This window comes from Xiphophorus hellerii, chromosome 5 (assembly GCF_003331165.1).
Source record: "Xiphophorus hellerii strain 12219 chromosome 5, Xiphophorus_hellerii-4.1, whole genome shotgun sequence".
Taxonomy (NCBI): domain Eukaryota; kingdom Metazoa; phylum Chordata; class Actinopteri; order Cyprinodontiformes; family Poeciliidae; genus Xiphophorus; species Xiphophorus hellerii.
The window spans coordinates 1,012,854-1,038,226 of NC_045676.1; the positions used below are offsets into that span (position 1 = coordinate 1,012,854).

The 25,373-nt window shown below is 46.5% G+C and overlaps 1 protein-coding gene across 3 annotated transcripts; it reads right to left on the reverse strand.

Moving 5' to 3' along the window:
* Positions 1–13: 13 nt before the first annotated feature.
* On the reverse strand, positions 14–25,323 carry LOC116719874 (E3 ubiquitin-protein ligase DTX1-like). 3 transcript variants are annotated; one of them, XM_032562636.1, is made up of 12 exons: positions 25,137–25,323; positions 23,785–24,011; positions 11,108–11,322; positions 9,768–10,654; positions 4,842–4,903; positions 4,600–4,761; positions 3,758–3,819; positions 3,509–3,675; positions 3,282–3,435; positions 3,121–3,210; positions 2,457–2,555; positions 14–2,381 (listed from the first exon to the last, which is right to left on the reverse strand). In XM_032562636.1, the coding sequence occupies exons 2-12, from the start codon at positions 23,993–23,995 to the stop codon at positions 2,250–2,252; spliced, it is 2,241 nt and encodes a 746-aa protein (XP_032418527.1). In that variant the 5' UTR covers positions 23,996–24,011; positions 25,137–25,323; the 3' UTR covers positions 14–2,249. The 3 variants fall into 3 exon arrangements, with proteins under 3 accessions (XP_032418527.1, XP_032418524.1, XP_032418526.1); XM_032562633.1 differs by having other exon boundaries at positions 24,908–25,322; XM_032562635.1 differs by lacking the exon at positions 25,137–25,323 and adding an exon at positions 24,259–24,797.
* Positions 25,324–25,373: the final 50 nt, after the last annotated feature.

The window sequence follows — 25,373 nt, forward strand, 5'->3', positions numbered from 1 at the left end:
CAGGACACACAAGTTTAAATTTCATTCATTCTTTATTCTTCTTCTTGTATTAATCATTCATACTCCAGCAATTATTTATGCCATATTTACACTTTTTTTGTTTTTGTTTAACATGTTTTCATGCTTTCAAATCAGCAGCCATCATCACGTGTCTCCTTCCACTGCCACCGTGGGCCGATAGTAATCCACACATTTACTGGTGAGGAGAGTTCAGTGGGGATGAGACATGATGGTGGTTTAAACAAATCCAAAAAATAAATCACACCATGAAGTTACAGAAGAAGATTAGGGCCACTGAAAAATAAAAACACAATTATGAAATTCACCTCAGAATGTTTTCCCAAATCCTGAGATTAAAATGAGAATCCTAAAATTAAAGACAAGTTTAAAGTCTAAAACTCAGAATTTTGAGTTTATAGTTGGACTTCTGAGAAAAAAGTAAATTATCTGTTTTTCCAGAGGCTGTAATCTTTTTCCGTATGAATCCCATCTGGCCTCACGCTGCACACGCTCAGAAGGGAAAGTCGAGCGTTCGCCAAAGAGCAAGAAAACACTGATGACAAATCGAAGCGATTCTGGAAAAGTTTTTAAAACTAAGATTAAATGCTTCCAGCATCACGACAGACACTGACAGCATGAAGACACAGCTGCAGCTTTCAGTTAGAAAAACGTATTACAAGTCACACTCAGATAAAAGTCTACCATGAAATTCCTTTTCCAAAGAAAAGATGCAAATCAGCTTCATTTCTGTACACAGAGAGCAACAAAAGACGACGTATTTAATAATACTGTCTTCGTAAACAAAAGGTAACATAAAAAACAGGATAATTAATACAACATAAATGTACAAAATAAGAAAAAAAGGCAATTTATTCTATAATAGTGTCAATAAAATGCTACTAAAAAGTAAATATGCAGCTAAAAAAATGTAATAAAGACGTTAAGAGTGGAGGGAGAACCGTGATTAGGACAACCAGCATCAGGTAGAAGATGAAGATGAAGATGATGATGCCCAAATATAACCCGGATTCTTCTGACCCGGGTCATTAACAGAACCTCACAGGTTCCAACAGCTGGGATAAAAAGTGCATCTACAAGTGTTCTCATTGGTCGAGCTTAAAACATGGCAGCCAATCAGAAGCAGCAGACTATCTGTTGATACAAAGCTGCGTTCAATGTACCTCAGAGGAAAAAAGTCAGAATTTCTATCGTACCAGTTTTGATCTTTACTCTGATGAACAGGTAAATATTTTATCCTCACCAAAAAAGATAAAATTAAAAGATTTTACACTTGTTCAGTTGCCAAATAAGGTAATAATTTATAGAAAAATGTCAGAACATTTTTAGTTCCTGGACACTTTTTGTAATGGAGAAAAGCAGCTACTGGATGAAAATATATTTTAAATTTCTGTAGTAAACAATCAAACATGACATGAGTGAAGTTCTGACATTGAATGCTAACAGAACCATTTGGACCCTCCTAACCTGGCGGTGCGTTCACAGCCAGGTTAGGATGAGTTCACCTCAACAGAAGGAAGCATTCAATGACAGTCAGGACAAAACAGTGAGCGCCGGAACCGACTGATATGACTAAGAACAATAAAAACATAAACGTAGTTGCGACCCAGAGGCTCGGTTCTTCCGGATCTTCACAGAACAATCATGAACACGGAGCTCCAGCCCCTGAATCAAAGCGCAGAATGAAGTGATGAGGAAACGGTGAGGACCGCTTTGCTCCAGCTGCCCACCAGGGGGCGCCACCTCACCACAGCTTAAACAAAGCCAGCCCATCTGTTGGTCCCTCTAGCACCTGAACGTACCACACAAGTTATTTCACTCTACTGCTATCCTAAACTACATTCATACACCATCTCTCTCTTCCTCCTCCTCCTCAACTTCCCCTCCACTTCCTCCCTCTCTCCTCCTCTTCCTCCATCTTCTTCCTTTCAGTTTTTGCTGCTTTTTACCAACTTTTTATTCGTTCATTCAGTAAAGTTAACTTGTTCCTGTTCTAGATGTTAGTACCCATTCATTCTCACTCTTGTTTAGTACCTAGACCCACAAGCCTCCTCTTCCTCCTCCTTCACCTCCTCTTCCTCCCCCCTGCTACTCGTTTGATGTGCTGGTTTAAAAAATTTGGAGAAACTTGCATTGAAAGGCTAAGCCAGCATTATTGTCTGAAGAACTCGGTCGCTGTCCTCCTCAACTCCTCCTAAGTGCTGGCAGAGAGTCTTCCTCCTCTTCCTCTCTCACTTCTCTACCAGTGCATCTTCCTCTGTGATGCCCTGAGCTCGGAGCTCCTCTAACACGTTGTCCAGGTGACCCGGGTCGGGGAATCCGTGGCCCGTCAGGTTGGACCCGAACTCCGTCTTGTGGTGGACCTGAAAGTGAAGAATGACATTCCTTTATTAGCGTGGTTAGCATGATTAGCTCAGAGGTTTGAGCAGACTCGGCACCTCGTTCCAGATGACGGTGTCGGATTCTCCCGTGGTGCTGGAGGTTCCGACGGAGAAGATGAGCCGGCGGTCCCATGCCACCAGCAGCAGCCTCAGAACCTGCAGACGGGTCGGAGAAAAGCCGCGTCAGCAGAACCGCCTCGCTTTGCAATGTCCAATCTGGAGATTCTTTGATTCTTCTATCTTTCTGTTATTTTGTTGTTAATTTGCTGCTGTGTTTGGATCATGGTTCTGTTGACGACCCAGTTTGGTCCCACATTTAACATAAATTGAAATACTTTATTCGTTCCAACGAACTCAGAACTCATCCGAGTTTCTCTGCAGTCAGTCTTACAGCCAATCTGAAGAGGCCTCTGACTGAAGACTGTTGCTAATGCTAACTCATATCATGCTAACATCCAGGCAGCAGAGAAGATATTACACAGCAACATGGATGACATCATCAGCTGTTAGCTAGCTCTGCTAATCCGCCTCCTTTCCTTCTGCTGCTCCTCCTTAAATCTCTTTCTGGCCGTTTGGTTTGAAAGTCAGGCACAGACGGTAGAATAGGGGATGATCTTTCTTTTCTCTCTGATCTTTTGAGATGCTAATCAGCAGCATTGTTTCCATGGTAACGCATCATAAGAACAGTGTAAATAAAGGCTAGCGTTGCAGGTGCTGTTACCTTGCGTCCCTTCTCGCTGTCTGGGAGGTAGCAGTGTCGCGGGAAGCCTCTGGCAGTGAAGGGCTTCCCCGGGTTGGGGTGCTCTGGTCCCTGGAGGAAAAGCTTCCTGTTAGCGTCTGATGGCAGCGCGTTAGCAAGCGGAGTGCGCCGCGGGTCGGTACCTGGATCCCTGGCGGTATGTTGTAGATGATGCGGATGCTCTTGCAGTCGGGGTGACCCGGTAAGGAGTGGGGGATGACGTGGTACTCCATCTTCCCGGCTGGCTGGTTGCCGGTCTTCACGCCGTAGATGGTCTTACAGGTGGGACACTGGAGGCTGAGACAGGAAGTCGGGTTATTTTCCCGCTCAGAGATCTTAGGTCTGGTTCTGGACCTGGTACTGGACTGACCTGCCGTCCTTGTTGCCGTTGTTGTACATCGCCACCAGACACTGGAAGTGGTACTGGTGTCCGCACTGGGCGAGCCGACCCACCGACTCTGCCTTGGAGACGGGTCCAACGCCCGGACCTTTGTACCCGGACGGGCCCCCAAGTGGCTCCATGCAGATGGTGCAGTCCTGGAAGAGACCCACAGAACCAACGTTAGTCTGCAATATCTTCACAGATTCATCAGCGGTGGCGGTCAGAGGCAGGACTCACCTCCTCTGGAGGACTTTTTACTTTCTGCAGGTATTTCTTCACAACCTCCTCTGGAGTTTTACCTGCAGAAACACAAGAAATGAAGAGGGAAAGTGGAAACCAAGCTTTTTACAGACTTCACATAATTTAATGCAGAGGATTCGAAAAGATTGATGTTTCAACAGACTTCAACAGAAATATCAACACAGCTCATTAAATCACAGTATCATCAACAAATTCATTAATTTTACTAATTTAATTCCATGAAACATCAGTTTAGACTCTTTACACACAGAGGACTTTATATTATATACAGTAATACTGAATATTTCTGGTATCAAGCTGATATCAAGCTGATGCCGATACTTCTAACAAAATATTTAAAAAACATATCAACAATATTTGTGTGTATTTTTACAAATGAACAAACTGCAGAAAAATGATCATAAAAACTGAAATAAAATCTTTTTAGAGGTAGAGTTGAGAAACTATAATACAAAAATTAAACAAAATTAAGAGGGAATCTGAAACTAAAGTTTGGTTCTTACCACATTATTATCGATCTGATACCGATATCAACTTGATATTGATATTATTGATCTGCCTACTTCTAATGTATATTATATTATATAAATTGTTTACAAGTTTTTCTGTTCATTTTGATGATCAAGACTTTCAGCTAAAGAAACCTGCAAACTTTTCTAACAGTTTTCCTTCCACCTAACTTCCAGCAGAAAGTTCAGATGAAAACACAGAAACACATCACTCAGTGTAAAGATGATGATGATGATGATGATGACGATGATGATGATGATGATGACGACGATGATGACCTGAGCAGCGGTTGCCAGGTCGGAGCTTACCTTTGCGGACCTGCTTCTTGGTGGTCTTCCTGCAGGAGTGGTTGAAGCCCGGTACCGGCTTGATGTCGCTCTTGCTGACGGGTGGGGGGTGCAGCACCAGCTTGGGCGGCCGGGTCAGGCACACGGGCAGCGCCGCGGCGCTCATCAGGATCCCGGTGATCCCTGAAACAGAGAGCGGATCGGATCGGATCCGGCCCTCGGCTCGCTCTGCGATCCGACGGAACCGGCCGGGTGGTTCTTACCGGCCAACGCGGGGTGGACCGGGCTGGACCCGTTCAGGTTCTTCACCGGCACGGTGGGAACGCTGCGGGAGAAAACACACGGCGGTTAGAGAGGAGCATTTCCTGCTCCCAGGCTGGTGGACTTCAGAGAAACTCACAGACAGACACTGATGACCGTCATTCCCAACATCTAAACCCGGTTCAACAGGCGGCGAGCCAGAAACAGACCGGGTCGACCGGACCGATCACCACGGAAACAGAACCGCTCACTCCTCTGACGAGAGCGACTTCCAGAGGCGGTTTAGAGCTAATCCTGGGAGTTTCCATCGGCTCAGAGACGGACGTCAGCCAGAGGATTACCTGATCCGTCACCAACACGTCACCATCCTCTGAGATGATGCGTCCAGAGCGCACGGAGCACACACACCCTGTAGATCACCCTGTGGATCCCTCTGTGGATCACCCTGTGGATCCCTCTGTAGATCACCCTGTGGATCCCTCTGTAGATCACCCTGTGGATCCCTCTGTGGATCACCCTGTGGATCACCCTGTGGATCACCCTGTGGATCCCTCTGTAGATCACCCTGTGGATCACTCTGTGGATCACTCTGTGGATCACTCTGTAGATCACCCTGTGGATCACTTTGTAGATCACTCTGTAGATCACTCTGTGGATCACACTGTGGATCCCTCTGTAGATCACCCTGTGGATCACCCTGTGGATCCCTCTGTAGATCACCCTGTGGATCACCCTGTGGATCACTCTGTAGATCACCCTGTGGATCACCCTGTGGATCACTCTGTAGATCACTCTGTGGATCACTCTGTAGATCACCCTGTGGATCACTTTGTAGATCACTCTGTAGATCACTCTGTGGATCACACTGTGGATCACTCCACAACCTACTCCACAGATCTACAGGGTGAGAGCAGTGAGTGTGTCGGGTCAGGTCTGGACTCCAGGCTACTGGACCGGGTCAGGCTGCTGCGGTGCTGCATTCAATGGTCCTATGAAACCAAACGGTGCGTTCAATGTTCTTGTAAATGCTCTGTTTATCTCTCATCCCCTCTGTGCTTCATAAGCAGATAATAAAGGACGTTCAGAAGGAGACGAACCGCAGGCCCCTCTGCCTGGGGAACAGGGACATGAATGGGCCCTCGATCCCTCCAAATGCCAGAAACACACACACACACACCCACACACACACCCACACACACGCACACACACACACAAGCGCGTCACACAACACGGTTTCCTGCGGGCGAGGCGACGGTTACTGAGGGATGTTGGAACATCGTCTGATTAGTTCTGATGTGCAGAAGCAGAGAAACTCTGAAAGATTCCTTCAGATCGTTTTCTGGAGGTTCTGCAGCTCTGAACCGGATCAGGATGAATCGCTGAGCTGCGTTTGGACTTAGACACTGTCCGGGTTCTGACCCAGCAGCTGGAGCAGCAGTAACACTGAGTTCTGGTTCGGACCCAGATCCTCTGACTCTTCTCATTAACGGATGATTAGCGGATCAGAACCGACCCTCTCTGCAGCTACAGCTCCCCCTGCTGGCCTAAAGCTGCAGCCTGTTGCAGAACCAACAGGTGTCTCCATGTTCCCACACCCCCCCTCTGTCCCATCATGCCCCTCTGCAGAGCAGAAAACACACATCGTTCGCTCCAGGCCAATATTTACTTCTGCAGTGTGAGAGCGGAGGACAATGTGTGTTAAATGCCTTCACAGCTCGGTGTGTGTGTGTGTGTGTGTTTCTCTGCAGTTGGCCTGATCTCTTGCTCCACATCACCATCAATCATTGACAGTTTTCTGACACGTTTCTTCATCAACACCCCCCCCCCCCCGTCTCCTACATATATTTACATCCCCCGTATATGACCCCTCCCCCACCCTCTGGCATGTCAGCGGGGTGTGTGTGTGTGTGGGGGTGTGTGTGTGTGTGTGTGTGTTTGAGCAGTGATGCTGAGTAGAACAGAAACACTGTCTGCTTTCTGTAACCCAGAAATTATTCCCGTCCCTGTCCCATTTCACACACACGTCTCAACAAGCCATGTGTGTGTGGGTGTGTGTGTGTGTGTGTCCACGCTGACTGCTGTGGGACGTTTAACAGACCGGACCTTTACATCTGCAGCTTCTGGACTAAATTAGGACTGAGCCAAACATGGCTGAGGTTTAAATTAATGTTGCATCTTTACCTAAAATCTGAGATCTGCTGATCGGATCCGTTCTGGGATCTAGAGCGAAACCCGATTCTAAATACAGAGACGAGAGGGGAAAAATGTCCCTCTCCTCCTGGCTCCTCTCGGCCGCCTGGGGGGGCCTGGAGTACCCAGGGAGAACCCACACGTCCACAGGGAGAGCATGCAGAAAGACTCCCAGACCGGGATTCGAACCCGGGACCTTCTATCTGTCAACCCTGGACCTCAGGTTGCTATCGGATCCATCGCTGCTTTAACGTTTTATGAAGTCAATTAAATATGACACATCAGAGGGAAAAACGTCTGAAAAAGAAAAAGGAAGACGACCAATAGAGACGTGTTTTCAGGACGCAGACAGGAGAGGAAGAGTAGGGACAGAATATAAAGCAGGGCTGGAGGGGGGAAGGCATTGTGCTGCTAATGTGTCCCAGGCCTGGCCCAGCCAACAAAGGTTACCGTGGAGACCAACAATGGGGCTCCGAGGGGCCCTGAGGGGCCCGGCGGCCGAGAGGAGCCAGAAGGAGAGGGACATTTTTCCCCTCTCGTCTCTGTATTTAGAATCGGGTTTCGCTCTAGATCCCAGAACGGATCCGATCAGCAGATCTCAGATTTCAGGTAAAGATGCAACATTAATTTAAACCTCAGCCATGTTTGGCTCAGTCCTAATTTAGTCCAGAAGCTGCAGATGTAAAGGCTCGGTCTGTTAAACGTCCCACAGCAGTCAGCGTGGACACACCCCAACCCACACACACACACACACACACACACACACACACACACACACACACACTCCCCCTACTGAGAGCTGAGTGGGAGGATTCATATAGCAGCTTTAGTCCCCAAGGTGGTGTGTGACAGGAAGTGGATCTGGTGTGTGACAGGAAGTGGATCTGACTCGGTGACCTGTTTCCACTCTGAGCTGGTTTCTGACTCAAACAGCCGACTAGTCCAGGTGGTTCCTATCGGACCGATCCGATCCAGACTGAGGAGCCACGTCGTTACGTCAGGACCTCCTGATGGTGAAGTTCTAAGGAAGAGCTAAAAAAATGCTCATTTAACTCCTCCAAACCTGTAGGAGGCGCTGTGCACCAAGAATCCAGGTTAGTGGTAAACATCACAACAAAGCACCAGGAGTTATGATGAAGTCATTTTAAAATATGGATCCTCTTCCTCCCACTAGCATCACAAATGAGACATTAAAGTTTCAACAGGAAGGATCTCAGGACATTCCGACGTTCCTCATGGATCCATAACAGAACTGAGGTTCTGGAGGAACTCCCGACCTTTGAACTCTGCTGCACAGATCCTACGCAGACTCAGAGAAATCTGGTTTAGCAGTTACGTGACCAGGGAAGCTGCAGCTGTCTGGACCTGTGGTTCAGAACCAGACTGCTCCAGCTGAGCCACTTCACTGCAGCTGGAAGCATCCGGGTCGCCTGGTCCCGACCGGCACCATCAGAGGAGCTCAGCTGCATGTTGGGGCCTGCAGCAGGAGCATGTCTGGCTGCTGATCAGGACATGCTGAGGCACAACTAACATGTCTTATTGCATCATAGAGGGAAACAACGTGGATGCTGCAATAACTGCTCAGGTTCATCAACTCCTTTATGTTAAAGGGCCAGAATCAGGTAAAACCAACTGCTTCCAGCTTTATATCATCTTATAATGCCAGTCCCTCATCAGAAACACACCTGGTGTGTTACTTTGATTCTTTCATGATTGAGAAACACTTTAATCTCCAATGAGCTGTTAAAACACCTGGTTGGACCTAGCCCCGCCTCCGAGTCGCTGCTCCTCCTCTGAGCTGCAGGTTCCAAGCTTCCACCTCACAGAGGAGGGACCCCACACACACACACACACACAAACACAAACACACACCCCCACGCACACACACACACCCACAGCTCCTTCAGACTAGTCAGCAGCTATTAGCAAACAGCTGGTGGACTGCTGAGCTCGTTATAGGAGATACTTCTCAGAGCAACGCTGGTAAAAACGTTAAAGGGTTAATAGAGGAGCCATGTTGGGATGACTTCCTGAAGGCGGAGCTTCAGAGAGAGCAGGAGCTTTTAAAGAGACAGAGGCCCAATTTCAAGGTGTTAAATTAGGAGGTAAAACTTTTTTTAAGTCATATTTGATATAATAGCATTTTCATAACAACTGACGGTAACATAGTTACTTGATTGTTCTATAATGGCACCATGTGGGTGGAGAACATGTAATAATGCCCCTTTAATAGATAATAATGTAACTTTAATAAAATCTCTACGGAGGTCGATTTGTCCAAATAGGCTCAGCAAACAGCGAAACACAGAGCAAACACATCAGTGATACAAAATCCCAAACTCCAAAACAAAAACCAAACGCAACAGAAAAATGCTGCAGAAGCAAAATGGAAAATGATGCAAATAGCAAAAACAGCAACAATTAAGAAGCACTGTAAATGTCAGAACAGTTCCACAAAACCGAAGTCCTCCAGACCACTAGGGGCAGTCTAGAGCAGTTAATATTGTCTACATAAATATGCAGTTGTTCTGTTACATTGTAAAAGACTGCGTGTCAGAAAATTATGGATTTTTTCTAACTTTTGGTCATTACGTTAAATCATGACATCTGGTCTCTGGTGACAGTCTGAACTCATTTGGTTTGGTTCTGACTCCCCCTGGTGGTCTGGAGTGAGACTGCAGCGTTTAAACTTGCTGCTGTTTTCCTGTTGCATTTGCTTCTCCTCTGTTCTGACTCACCCTGAGGCTATGAGCGCTCTGGACTGCGCCATGGCGATCCTCTGCAGCGCCGGCCTGCTCAGCCCGGCCAAGCTGGACCGCTGCGGTAAGGGGGCGTGGCACGCCGCCGTCGACGATGGCGTGCGTTGCGGCTTCATCACCACGGGCGATGGAGACGGCACCGGGGAGGGGGGCGTGGTGACGCCGCTGGCGGGGGTGATCAGCGTGGCGGTCGGTACCGGTTCTGTGGCTGAGGAAGAGGAGGAGGAGAGCTTGGGCGGAATAGAGGGCGGGTTCTGGTTGGAGGCGGGCGGCTGCGGCGGCGGCAGCGCAGGCGGCGGTGGCCTGCTGGAAGGCGTTGAGAGACCCATGGAAGAGGCGCCGGCGGTGAGGGCGGCCAGCGACTGGGCGAACAGCTGGGCGTTCCTCCGCGGCGACGCCGTGTTCTTGGTGATGGCGAGGCCATGCGGCAGAGTCTGGTAGTAGGCGGGGCTCTGCTGCAGGCCCCGCCCCAGAGTTGCCGACTTAGACGGGCTGAGGGGGCGCAACGCGGGGGGGGCCAAGTTCTTGGGGCGCTGCATGGTTAGAGCCCGCCTGTTCAGAGTCTGGAAGGCCGCTGCAGCGCCTGCTGCAGCTCCTGCACCGCTCTTCACGCTCAGGACCAGCATGCACTGCTGGCAGGAACACGGCTGGCCCAGACCCAGAACCGGCAGGCCGCCGTTAGAGGTGACGGGGCCTCCCACCCCCATGCTGGCCCCAGATACCCCGACGCCCAGCAGGGCCCCTGTCAGGCCCCCTCCTCCTCCCACCGCGCCTCCTTTGGGGACGGGCAGCGGGCCGGACACCAGCGGGTAGGCCAGGTCGGCGCGCCGCTGGATCCGCCGGCACCGCTGGCTCTGCCGGTTCACCTGTGGGTCAGAACAAGACAAAAAATTTGTCAGAATCAAGAATTGATTTAATTTCAATCATTTAATTGAGATTCTTAAATAACTGGCTTTGCTGGATCCAAGAATATCACTGGAAAGTTGAGTGGAAGGAAAAAAAACTTTAATTAATGCAGCTTTGTGAGGATTGTAAAGGGAAGTCCATCAAAGAGTTTGGATGTGTGAAACACACAGAGATATTCAGAACATCAGAGATCCACCAGAACCAGATATCTATATGAAAAACAAAATCATTTTAGTCTCTGAGCTTTTATCTAACCTGCTGCTTGAGATATTTATCAGAATCTGAGTCCAAATCACTGCTGCGACACCAAGCTGGAGAACCAGATTTGTTCAGTGAACAGGACACTTAAAACACTTCCTGTCAGCTGATCCAACCTGCGTTCTGTAGCCTAGCAACACTTCCTGTCAGCTGACCTGCGTCATGTTCTTAAAGTCGATGAGGTAGCAGAAGCCCAGCGGCGTCAGGTCCAGGCAGGTCTGCTGGCGGCTGTGGGCGCTCTCGATGGCGATGGCCACCTCCATGTCGTACGGCGTCCAGGTTCCCGCGTCGTTCTCCCACTCCCACTGCCAGCCCTGACCCGGGGCGGAGGCCGGGTCGTAGAAGGTCCTCCGGACCGGACGGATGGTTCCTGGAACAGAACAAAGGAAATAACGTTCCTGATTTTGCTTTATCCAGTGATGGCGTTAGGACTTCAGAGAAACATTTCTTTGGGTTTTCCTCTGAGTTCTGCTGGGACTGTTCAGACCCAGAGATCAGATTTCTGCTACAAATGAATATGTTTTAGGTTTTGTATCTCAGAAATGCAGAAGGAGACAGAGATGTCAGTATTTGTCCCGAGTCGTGTCCTCTGAGGCTGCATGCATGACTTTCATTAACATAGTTGGACTGAAGGGAAAACACCCTCCCAGCTCCATGCAGTCATTCTGAGATCACATTTGAAAGCAGGACTTTCATCTGTTCAGCTTTATTCTGGTGTTTCACATTCAGGCCCAAATAAATAATCTAAGAACAAGCCAATAAATATCCCTAAACCCCAATAAACCAACGGAACAATGGCTCTCTGTGTCGCGCCGGCGGCAGGACGGCGGCTCGACCGACCAACCAGAAACTAACCCCGTCTCCAAGGCAACGGGCTGATCAGCCGGCAGCAGAAAGACGTGATCATGACGACATGAAGAGAACGACGGACTGAAGAACCGAATGCTGCGGCTCGGTTTGAACCAGAAGATAAAGATCCAAAGAAACCAGCAGAACATCAAATGACGACTGAATGATGGACTTTATGGTCCGTATGGTTTGATATCTGGCCGACACCAACAACTGATTATAACCACCTTGCTGCCCTGTGTGTGTTTCTGCAGGGGGAGGAGCTTGGTCACGTGGTGTTGGTTTGGTCATAATGATGCATTTTCTAAACCCAGTTTGTTGTCCTGGGTTTTATTTGGGGGTACCTGGCTGAAGGAGGATGAATTGAAGGGTGTGAATACTTTAGGAGAACCAGCAGGAACCCGTCGTCCCTCCAAGCCTGGCGCTTCTGTTTCGTATCGTCTCCATTATGTCAACAATAAGGAGGAGTAATGTGCTGCTTTATTGATCCCTGTGGGGATTTGTCTCTGAATTCATGAACAGCAGAACGTGTGTTCAGTCAGAGAGCGACTACACACACACACACACACACACACACACACAGTCAGTTCATCCAGGTTGCAAAAGAGCGAGAGAGAGAAAGACTTACTCCTGAGAACAGTAAACTTTCTCTGTCCAGTTTAGGACTGAAAAAATTAATCAGATTAAAAGAAAGAATAACAGAGTTTTAAAAGTTTAAAAAATAAACTTTAAGCTGGTTGGTAATGGTTAATAGTTTGGTCCAAATTAAAATTAGGTTTTTGCCTCCTGTGTCGCTGCAGCAAATACTGTATGTACTATTTATGAATCTCCTGCAGGGCCACATAAAATCAGTCCAGGAGCAGCAATTAGGCCCCGAGCCACAGCTTGGAAACCCCAGTAATTATTGTGTTTGTCAGGCTTTGACTAGACCGATATGCAGCCCCAGACATGCTTTCTCTAAAATAGCTTGAGACTGATTTAAATACTTTTTAATCATAATTTTTTTATTGATGTGGATAGAAAAATACTACAAAATATGGTGCTAAAGGTTTACTTCCATGTCGCCTGACCCTGACATGCATTTCTATGAATATTAACTTCATTTCTGTAAGACCTGACGATTCATCTGCCTTTAACGTGACGGAGGTGAAGAGCGGCCTGGAGAAGGTGGAGGAGGAGGAGGACCATCTGGCCTTCATTGTTCTCTGACCCCTCCCTTCACACACACACACACACACACACACACTGCAGAGTGACCAGCAGGCAAACAGATGTCCGGTTTCTCTGGAAGAATCTTCCACTTCAACATTTTTCCTCCATTTCAGGAGTTTAGGGGTTAAAAGTGAAACCAGCTGAACAAACTGCCTTCAGTCCTCCAGGCTTCTTCTTCTTCTTCACTCTAAAACATCGTGACTGCATGACTTGTGACTTTTCTCCCTCGCGGCTCAACTTTCTCTCACTTCAAAACACGCTAATCACTAATTTCAGCAACATTAAGCGCAGCGGTTGACCTGCAGTCTGACCTTTCTGGTCTTCAAAAGGCTCCTGACGGCCTGGAGCTGCAGACCGCTGAGGCAGCGCGGACAGAAACGACAAAACTCATGAAGCAAACGAGCCTTAATGAAGCTCCAGGGCTATAATCTGCCCACTGGAGAAGGTCAAAGGGCAATCTGTGGCACATTTTCAGCTGGATCAGCAGAGTTGAGGCTGAGGCAGCAAACAGGAAGTGGGATCATCATTCAGCTGAGACAGAACCTCGTCTGACCGCCGCTCACATCATCACAACAGGCTGAGTTCCTGGAATGAGGAAGACAAGAGTTCTGACAAAAACTCTTGTTTAAAGCTTTTAGTTTGAAACAAGCCGGTTCTGCCTTGGCACCGAGTTTCAGTCGGGTCAGACGAAGGATCCAGGAGTTCAGCTGATCAATCAAAGAGTTCGTCTTTACAGTGAATAGATAAACTATTTACTTCCTTTCTGTTACTGCCACAAATTAATTTAATACAAACAAATCTCTGTTTCACTCAGGATGAGACTACAAGCACCAGTTGACTGGACCTCTGTTGAATTAGGTCAGTTACTTTAAAGGAAGCGAATATTTATGCCATCACTAATGAACTGCAACTAACAATTATTTTAATAATCAATCATTTTGACAATTAACTAGAAAAAAGAATCAGATTTTTTATTTAACCCCATAGAAATAGATTAAACATTGCTACTAAGAATTGGAATAGACCTGAATCTGAACCAGATGAACAAATAATTTAATTTCCTCTTTGAATAAGAAAATATATATTTTATTGCCTAAAGAGCAACAGCAGCATAACTTTAGTAAAAACGTGAAAGCTCAGACTGAACATCAGGACGGTGTAGGGCTGATCTGAGGATTATTTTTTGGATTAACCGATTAATACCTGGATAGCAAAAGGTGCTAAATAAAGTTTATTTTACAGAATCTGAACCAGGTGAAAATAAAACTTCCACTAGAGGAAATTTGGGCCGAGCAAATTTACAGAAAACGTGAAAATGTAGAAATGTTGAACAGCTTTGGCTTGATTGCTGCTCTGTTTATGATATTGTTTTATTGATTAATAAATTAGTTGATTATTTCACTAACCGATTCATTGCGATTAATCTGATTAATTGTTTTAGCCTGGCGTTAGATCAGCTCTGAGTTAAAGGAAACTGATCATATTCAGAAACAGAGACAACAATCATATGAATAAAAACTTTTTCTTTAACGTCATTATATGAAAGAAACCAGAGCAGAGAGAACCAGGTTTAACTCATCATCATCATCACCATCATCATCATCATCATCACCATCATCACCATCATCAACATCATCAACATCACCATCATCAACATCACCATCATCATCACCATCAACACCAGCAGCAGCAGCACCAGCAGCAGCAGCACCAGCAGCACCAGCAGCACCAGCAGCAACAGCACCAGCAGCAGCACCAGCACACCAGCAGAGCAGCACCAGAGGCAGCAGAAGCGGGCAGCAAACAGCAGCAGCGGCAGCAGCGGCAGCAGCAACAGCAAGCAGCAGCACCAGCACCACCAGCAGCACCAGCCGCCGCCGCAGCAGCAGCAGCAGCAGCAGCAACAACAGCAGCAGCCGCAGCAGCAGCGGCAGCGCAACAGCACCAGCAGAAGCAGCAGCAACAGCACCAGCAGGCAGCACCAGCAGCAGCACCAGCAACACCAGCAGCAGCAGCAACAGCACCAGCAGCAGCACCAGCAACACCAGCATCAGCAGCACCAGCGGCAGCAGAAGCGGCAGCAGCAACAGCAGCAGCGGCAGCAGCAACATCAGCAGCAGCACCAGCAGCAGCACACAGCACCACCAGCAGCACCAGCAGCAGCACCAGCAACACGAGCAGCAGCAGCACCAGCGGCAGCGGCAGCAGCAACAGCAGCAGCGGCAGCAGCAACAGCACCAGCAGCAGCAACAGCACCACCATCAATCATCACCATCGTCATCATCATCATCACCATCATCACCATCATCATCATCACCATCATCACCATCAACACCATCATCATCATCACCATCATCATCATCACCATCATCAACATCACCATCATCATCACCACCATCATCATCATCACCATCGTCATCATCATCATCACCATCATCACCATCATCATCATCACCATCATCACCATCAACACCATCATCATCATCACCATCATCATCATCACCATCATCAACATCACCATCATCATCATCGCCATCATCATCATCACCATCACCACCATCATCATCATCATCATCATCCTCATCATCATCATCACCATCGCCACCATCATCATCATCATCATCATCCTCATCATCATCATCACCATCGCCACCATCATCATCATCATCCTCATCATCCTCATCACCATCATCATCACCATCGTTCCTGCTGCTGAAGCTGAGCATTTAGATTATTCTAACTCCATCATGCTCTGGTTGCTGGTTCTGGTCATGTGACCCCCCCCCCTGCTCCAGTAACCCGACATGCAGAGTTTCAGAACAACGTCCCAAGCAGAAGCCGTGTTCTGACCTCTGAGGGTTTTATCCATTCATCATACAGCAGAGTTTCCTCTCTCCCTCACATTTTCACCCCTCTCCTACTTTTGACTTTGCGCTGACTCTCGCTGCCTTCAACTCTGCGTGTGTCTCTTTGTCTTTGTCCCACCTTGAAAAAGTCGGCTCCCTTGAGTTTTGGGTTCAGACTCAATTTTCAGCTTCAGAGAGTGTGAGAATAAAACGCAGGAAAAAAACAAGCGCAGTGGGAGAGAGATCAGATGAACCAAAGAACAGCTACATGTAAGAAAAGCTAATCCACACGGGCTGAAGACAGACACAACCGCTGAAATGTGTGTAAACGCTGCTGTGTGAGAATTCAGTCCTGGTTTCATGTCACATCCGTCTCTCACAGAGACGCTGAGCTTTTCTCACCGTCTGACTTCACATCAAACCAAACTTTTCCTGTTTAGGTCAGTTAGGATCATTAGAGGACGTTCTGACACGAGAACCAGAACAAGGATCCCGGATGAAGCTGATGGAGGTCATCCTCCTCAGAGAAACACGGGCTGAAGAGCCGCTCTGAGAGGAAGAAGCCATGAAAACAGATTGTAAATGTTCTCAGGGACAAAGTCCTTAGTTATTGGACACACTTTCTGTAATCTAGGGCTGAAATGTTTCATTGTGATGAATCAATTTCTTAAATAATCGACTAATTTTGTAATCAATTAATCATTTATTAGAGTATACACTTAATGTATACTAAAAAAGAATAAAAAAGGCCATTTGCTGAGAGAACATCTCACAGTCAGTTAAGACAAAACGGTACAAAAACATCAATACAGTTTTAACTTAAGATAAAAACCTGTCTGTAAACCTTTTCTACCCTGAATGCCCAGAGTGGCAGTTTTAGTTTCACCAGGATCAGATTCTGAGACAAAAAAAATCCTCCTAGTAAGCACCTTCTGATATCCAATTATTAACTGATTAATAAAACAACTGATTTTGTTTCGGTTTATTTTCATAAACTCTGTCTCAGGCTAATTATTAAATGTGCTGCCAAGAGCTGTTACTGTTTTTTTAGCAGTAGAATTAGAGCTGTGCGATGTATCGAGTATACTCGATGTATCACGATTTTTTCAATTCACGATAGTTAAAATCGCTATATCGCAACCATCGAGTATAAATTGTCTTTCAAATAATAAACATTCGACGTTAAATTCACTGCGAGTATGGTTTATCCGACACCCTATGAATGCATCACTAGTCCCTCCCCCTCCCAACCTGAAAATTTTCTACCAATCACGCTGCGCGGAGAAAACAAACATCACGGACCTTACCAGAGGGGCCGCGTTTCATTGGCTGATGCCCATTCTACGTGGCCGTCTCACAAACACACTTAGCTTCCCGTTAGCTAAGTACAGCATAAAGGCAGAACTGATACAACTTGTACACCTTGAAGCCTGTCTGCTACACAGTCTTACCTTAGCTAAACAGATCAATATGCAATGTGTCTGTATCTGACATACACTAAAGATTTTATTTTAGCAGAAAAGGCTTTGGACTAAACGGTTACTCGTGTTAGCCACGTTAGCACCAAGTACAGCTAGTCAGTCAACCATCGCTGTGTTCAGGGAAGCGCTGATTAATAATCGATAAATAAATATCAAGCCTGGAAACTTGATATCGTAACGAACTGAATGTTATGTTTTTAACTAATCTTTGCTCGTCTTGCGGGGAACAGGCGGTTGCCACGGTAACAGGTGTGCTTAAACTACAGAGAGAGAGAGAGAGTAAAAAGGTAGGAGTGGTTTTGAGTTGATCACCTGTTCAGGTTATTTTACCTTTGTTTCCCTTTGCTGTGGCTCATTACAGCCGCTGTAGTTTCTAAACGTTGGACTAATTACCTCATTCGTTTGTGAGTTTACGTCATTCACAACAAACATCAAATAGAACAAATATATTTCATAAAATGTTAACAAACAAATGGCTTCTACCGCGGTAATTATGTGAAATTAAATGAATTATATCCCAACTTCAGAAGATTTGCCTTTACCTTTACAGAGCTCTTTGGTTCCTCCTATCAGTCTGTAGCTTCTCATATTGAGGTCAAAGTTCAGATCTACCATAACTGACTGACACCTGCTGGCCTCAGGTTTGCAACCAGCTTGTGACTGAGAAACCAGTAACCTCCTCCCAGTGGCAGAGTCTCACTGAGGAAGAAACTGCATTAGGTTTTCTATCACTTTAATATTTCTGCTATAACTGATGGATATTCGCATATAAAATCAGTCAATAGTTTAATTTACAATTCTTATGTCTTCGTGTCATGAGGTAGATCTCAGCCGGCTGGTGAGAGAAAAAGTAGATGTTGGCCTCAAAACGTTTGGTCCCCTGATGTAGAGGGTGTGTGGATCTGCCGTTCTCCTCATCGAACGAAAGCATTTTGCTGTGACGCTCAATGTTGGAGGCGTCGCGTGGCTCAAACACCTTGATCTCATCCAACAAGGATGACAAGAACTTGTTAGTTCCTCTGTCCATTTAGTAGCTGATATATTGTGAAAATCCGGTAGAAATGATGCACTAATCAGTCATGTTTACATAGAAACAACGGCGCCGCCAGGCTTTGTTTGTGAGACTTGCGGTCACGTGGGTCGGTTGTGGGCGGAGCTTGGTAAGGTCCATGGTGACAGCGAGAGTTTAATGTGAGCAGCTGAATGAGACGGTAACTGAAGAGGAATCAGATGAACTGTTTAGTTCAGAAGAGAAACAGCAGGATCAATAATCTGGCAGTGGTTTGGATTTTATATGGAGGATGTCAAACAAAATTAGGTAATTTGCGAAACATGTTATGAAACTATTGCCACAAAAGTTTGTACCATAAATTTATTTCACCACCCAATGAGACTAATCTTTTACCTGCCGTTCATAGCCGGTAGAACTGGTTTGTTAAAGTAAAACCTGGAGACGTAGATATGATTCATTTAGTGCTGTGCAATGGGAAAAATAACTCAAAACTACTCATTCTTTTTTTTCTCGCTCTGTCGGCTTTACGATACACGTAGACTCGTTGCCATAGCAACTGACAACAACGCAACTTTACCTATCAGGATTCAGGACCAAAAACACTCAAACATTTTCCACATAGAGCAGAACATTCAGTTCATTACAGTTTTATGCTTTTAGACTTGATGTGTATTTTGCTTTTATTAACAAGTGATCGCTGTGGTAGATTAGCCACCGCCGCTATTAGCCACGATAACACAGCGGTGGTAGATTAGATAATTTAAACACCTGCTTTACTGATGACCTGTCAGTTTATGTATTTCACCGTTTTTATTTTTAAGCTGAACCAAAACACACATTATTCCACAGCACGACTATCTGACCTACTTCCCTCGCTATTTTTTTCCTTAGTTAAAACTTATTTCTCACCTTGTTATGTAGTCATATTGTAGACGGTTCATAGCAAAACACTGCATCCCTTTTATATGAGCTTACATTTAGGTCTAGCAGAGAAATGGGGGCGGGAATGTGTTTGGGTGAAATCATGCTGCAAGGAGTCTAGTTTAAAAAACATTGGAGTTCATTTAAGAATATCGTGATATATATCATGTATCGTAATATAGCAAAAATATATCAGGATATTAGATTTTCCTCATATCCCCCAGCCCTATGCAGAATGATTAGTTTAAAGTGTGAACAGACTTTGTTTGTTCTGTACCAATTTTGTCTGTTCATGGGTGCAATTTGGGGGTGTGCGTGCTTCTTCCTGTCATAGTCCTGATGAACAGAGAGCCTCTGGTTCAGTTCATGGTTTGGTTCTGTGGATTCTGCTCACTGAACTCGTTATTTTTATTAATATGCCTTGCGTTTACTGAACCACACTCGTTCTCCTGATCGTCTCTGAGGCTCATTAGTGGCTGTATTTTGTTGCTGGCAGACGTGTTGCGCCGCCATCAGAGGACGCCGCCGAGTTATTCTTAGCTTTTCCTTCTCAGCTGTTAGGAGACAGGAAAGGAAATCCAAATAAACACAGCAGCGTTTCCTCTGGTGGGAAACTCAGGAAACGTGTCAGCTTCAACAACTTCCTGCGGCTGCAGCAGGAGAGCCTCTGCAGCCGCCCTGATCACCGCCAGCTTCCAGATGGAAACACACACACACACACAGGCACACCCCCACAGAGACACACACACACACAGGCAGCTGCTAGTTTAGCTTAAGTTAGTTAGTCCTCCAAACGAGTTAGTTTAAATCTTTGATGGCACTCCCATTCCTTTGTTTGTCACCACACTTAGAGAACCCCCTGGTCTCTGGGGAGCGCCCCTCGACCCCGCTCCCCCCAGCCCTGCGCCCCCCGACCCTTCAGCCCCCGACCCTGCGCCCCCCAGCCCCGCTCCCCCTGGCCCCGCCCTCCATCGTGACCCCAACGCCTCGCAGCTTTGTGTGTCTCTGGGAATGTGTCTCCTTCAGCCGGCCCAGCTGGAGCCCGAATAAAAAAACCCCAACAAAGAAAGGAAAGTGACGACGAGATGGTCTGAGGGAAACTGGTTGTAATATCTGGAGGAACACACAGATCTCCCAGGACCCTAAACGCCTCATCTGATCCACAGGACTGGCCGTTTGTTTTAGGGGTCAGTAAATATTCCACAGCAAAGCACCAAATATAGGTTTTTATTCTCACTGGAATAAAAATGTCTTCAGTGTTTAATTGTTTCATTGAGAGAAAAATTCAGAGTAAAACTCTGACCTGCTTTCCTGTCCCACAGCATGATGCTGCCACCACCATGTTTCACAGTGGAAACGTCATTTTCAGGCTGATTTTGCTCCACATGAGGTCACAGGGAGTTTCATTTTGGATTCCTCTGATCAGACCACAATGTCTTCTCGCTTTCTTCTAGCTACTTCTCCATAAAGGTCAGATTGATTAGACCGACAGCTTTCCTGTTAACAGATTATCTCTGTGAAAACTATCAATCCTCAAAGTCCCTCTTCATATTTCTGCTCTATTTTGTGTTTGTTCTGCTCTTTAAATCCCTATAAAGTCGTAGGACGTTCGGAGTTTCAGAATGACAAAATGTAGAAAGTACAAAGCACCACCACGGATAAAAAACAATAAAACAAGTTTTGATTAACGTCGTTTCTCTGCATTTTAAACCAAACCGGCTCCTTCCTGGCATCCAAACACACCATGGCTGCCATGCTGTCAGCCTGCTTCCTCCACTCTCACTGCAGCAACACGCAGATCTGGAAGAATGCAGCCAGTTAAAGAAAGAAAACAGAAATCTAAGTCCAGATGTAATAAGAAATTCCAGGATTCAATGACTAAAGTGAACCAGAAGGAAAATCAGGGAGCGCATCTCGTATCTCACCCAATTCTAAAGCCAAAGAGTCTGAATACCAACAAGAAACCCGACAGAGGAGCAGAGAGATGGAGAGAATTATCTCACTCCTTTCTGAGTCGCTCCATCGCAAAACAAAACCCAAAGGCCTTCAGGAAGGAGGGGGGCTGCGTTCATTAGACCATGAGATATTTCATTCTTCCCACAGAATCTGTTGGCCTTTTCTCTGCAGGAGGAGTTTGCAGCTGTTGGCCCGTTTGTGGCGTAAGAGCGCAAAAATGTCCGTCTGCAGCAGCTGCTCCAGCCCGTCACTCTGCTGCGTCTTCTCCACCCTGAGCAAAGACCGGCCGAGAAACACACTGCTGGACCCGAGTCCGACAGGCAGCGAGTCCGAGTCACGTAACGAGTCCGACAGGCAGCGAGTCCGACAGGCAGCAAGTCCGAGTCACGTAACGAGTCCGACAGGCAGAGAGTCTGACAGGCAGCGAGTCCGACAGGCAGCGAGTCCGAGTCACGTAACGAGTCCGACAGGCAGCGAGTCAGACAGGCAGCGAGTCCGAGTCACGTAACGAGTCCGACAGGCAGAGAGTCTGACAGGCAGCGAGTCCGAGTCATGTAACGAGTCCGACAGGCAGCGAGGCAGACTGGCAGCGAGTCCGAGTCATGTAACGAGTCCGACAGGCAGCGAGGCAGACTGGCAGCGAGTCGGACAGGCAGCGAGTCGGACAGGCAGCGAGTCCGAGTCACGCATTGAGTCTGAATCGCAGCAGAGAACTGAGCAGAACCAAACATTTAAACCATGAAGTCAACTGGAACAACAGTTTCCCTGGAACATCTGGACCAGACGCTCTAAAGGCACCATGAATTATTTTCCTCAATGTTGATCTTTTTTTACTATTACGGGTTGGAGAAAAAGTCCAACTTTCCCTGCAGAATCACAACAGTCCTTCTGTAGTCGATGTTTGCAGAATCAGGAAGTACCGTCTGTTTGGCTGAGGCCCAAAAACTGAATCCTGAAACATCTGAGCAAACATCTCAGTTCTCCTCATAAAGAAACGCAGCAGAAAATGCTAACTTAGAGGTGATGTTACCCGTCAAATCTCCGCCTCTCTGGAAGCAGCTTTTCATCCAGGAGAATATTTTTATGATTCATTCTGATTCATAAACCAGAATCTCAGACATTCATATTGTTTTTTTCATCCCACCTGCTTTTGTTGAACGCCCATAAAACAATCTTTTCTACTTTGCAAATCCAGATTAGCTTTTTTTATAGGTCAGCATTTTGATGAATTATGGAAATAAATCAAATTACAAAGGGCTCAAATCTCACAGATCAATTATTTAACTGTTTTTGACTGAAGACTTTCGGTTCTGATCTCCATTATAAATATGAGAGTATGGCTGCTGATCAAACCAGAATACCTGAGAGTGAAATCCTGCAGGTAGCTTATCATTTATGGATGTAACTACTTTTATTCTAACATGATTTACGGGTAAAATAAAACTTACTTTTAAAAAATTCCTTATTTTTTTTTACTTTTTGTTTATTCAAATTAAAAATGGATACTCCTTTTAAATTCTTTAAAGAATTAAAAAACAGATTTAAAAGTAAAAACTTACTTTAAATCATCAGAAATGTCCCTGTGGTAGAATAAATTAGAACCCAGCCCTCCATCTGATTGTTGATTTCTGCTCTTACTTTTTTGACAGTTGTTATGAAGCGTAACCATGGAAACAATGTGTTTTTACAACTGAGAGCAGCTGATTAGCATCTTAAAAGCTAAGAGCAGAGAGAGAAGGAAGAAGTTCAAACCATCATAAGGAACAGGGATGGTATCCTCTACTCCAACGCCTGTCTGTCACAGCCAGGCAGAGTTCAAGAGAAGCTGCAAAAGCTAATGAGATGGACTAGCAGTGCTTACCCTGCTAGCAGGCCATGACAGTCAGGAGAATGTCATACAGTAACCGTCTTCAGTCAGAGGCTTCTACAGATTCATTGCAAGACTGACTGCTACTGGAGATGTTTCCTGAATCACCATCCACAACGACTCTTTGAACATGATATGAATTACAACAACATTTAGTTTCCTTTAGGGATAAATAAAGTGAACTGATCCTTGGTTTTAGGATGCGGGGAGTAAAATGCTGAAGTTTCTGCTCTGCTCACAGGACACGGACCAGAAACAGCCGTAAAACGTCAACAGGGAACGTCCAGAGTTTGGAGAGAAAACACATCTGCAAGATTCACTGTCCAAAAATCACTGCTAACGTATGTGAAAACTCAAAGCTTGGTGTTGCCCCAACATATGGAGCTGTGTGCTGATGTTCCAGCAAAAACAGTTACGCATGAAGGGCGTGTGCTGAATATTTTACATCCAAAAAATGCAAAGTTTACTGCCATGAAAAACACACACGGTGTCATTTAGGGGTTCTCAAACTGCAGACTTGTGCAGGCCAACATCTGGCAAACAGCTGGATCACAGAGCAAAACAACTGGATTTATCCTCCAGAACTCACTAATTTTACACATATTGGTGTGTTTTGGAGTTAATTTCCACTATAATCTGGATCAGCATCAACAAACCCAGACAAGACCTTCATCATCTCCCAGCTCACCTGTGTCTTGTCTGAACTGGTGCATGGACTGGAGGTCGATGATGTACGGCGAGAGCCTGCTGTCGACCTGGCCGAGGACCACGCTCCCTCCGCGGGGGTCGCTGCTCCGGATGGCCGCCTCGATCTGGTGGGAGACGGCGGGGCTGTAGGGCCGCCACCGGCCGTGCTCGTTGAGCCATTCCCACACCACCACAGCGGAGGCCAGGAGCATGTTGTTACTGGTGGCCCTGGGGAGTAAATTAGTGTTAAACCAGAAGGGAAGACGGGATGAGGAGGGAAGTGTTGGTGGGAACGGAGCCTGGCAGCTGGAAGCGGCGGCTAGCCGCCCAGCAGAGACAAAGCGCTGTTTTTCTCCCTGTCATCTGATTTTAATCTATTATTCTCTGAGTTTGCGGACATATTTATACCTAATTCTGAATAAATAAAATCATATAATGTTGTAAAGCTAACAGATACCCAGGCTGGGAGCCTTACATGGAGCCGCGGAGGAGCTAACACCGGGAGGCGGCGGCACATTCTTCCACAGAGCTCCGGGCTTCTCTCATGGCAGCTGGGCGAAGCAAATCACGGTCCTCCCCCGTTATACCACCGTAATGCGTGGATAAAACACCCGGGAACTGAGCAGGCACGAAAAAGTGGATATTGGCCCTGAGGTCGGCTTCTTTCCGGCCGATGTTTTTCCTTCCAGACGGGCTAACAGCAGCTCCGGCGAGTCGGTTGGTTCATAGCCCGTTTTTTGAGGCCTTTAGAGGGGCAGAAATCTCCGCGCTGTCGTCAGTGATGTACCGCCTCCGTGCTGTGGTTCCCCCACGCCGCGGGATTACTCAGAACCAAAAGGGCATAAATACCCCACGAACACCTCTGTGTTTAAATTTGCTTTCCATTCCCCTTTTATTACCGACGTGTCTGGGATTTAGCGATCCGAAAAGCGGTGGCTTCGTCCAACGACTCCCCAACCTGGAGAGGAAAAACTGGTTCAACCGGTCTGGATCCCCGGGACACAACCTGACACATGCAACCAAAACCGAGCCTTTGTTCTCCGCGGGATGAACCGAACTAATCAGCCGTTACAACAAAATCACATTAGGAGAGTCTTAAAGCAACAACTGAGTGAAAGATTCACCTGTTGGACTCCTGCGTCCTCCCTCCTGATCCAAAACTTCTGGAGCAAACTTTAACAAACTCCTTCATGAATTAAATCTACCCTTTAGGCTCCAGCATGGTTCCGCCTGTCTCTCCCCTTCCACTCCACACAAAGAGAAATCCTCTCCAACTTTTATTTTATTTAAGTAAACCAAACGAGAGAGGAAAAACCCCTCCCTGTGAAGTTAGGAGGAGAAAAACGGTGTTACCATGTTTATTCTATCCTTTCGCGTCCATCTTCGCTTCATTGTAGCAGGAAAACAGTATGTGAGGCTGTGGAGTGGACGAGGACAACAGCCGCCCCCAATCACTCAGCTCCCTCCACTCACCACGCCTAGAAACCCACACGGTTCAAACAGAAAATAAACACTGCTTTTTTCAGTTTTCATTTTATTTCTATCTTATTCCACGCTCAAATAAAATAAAAGGGATAAATACACACTAAA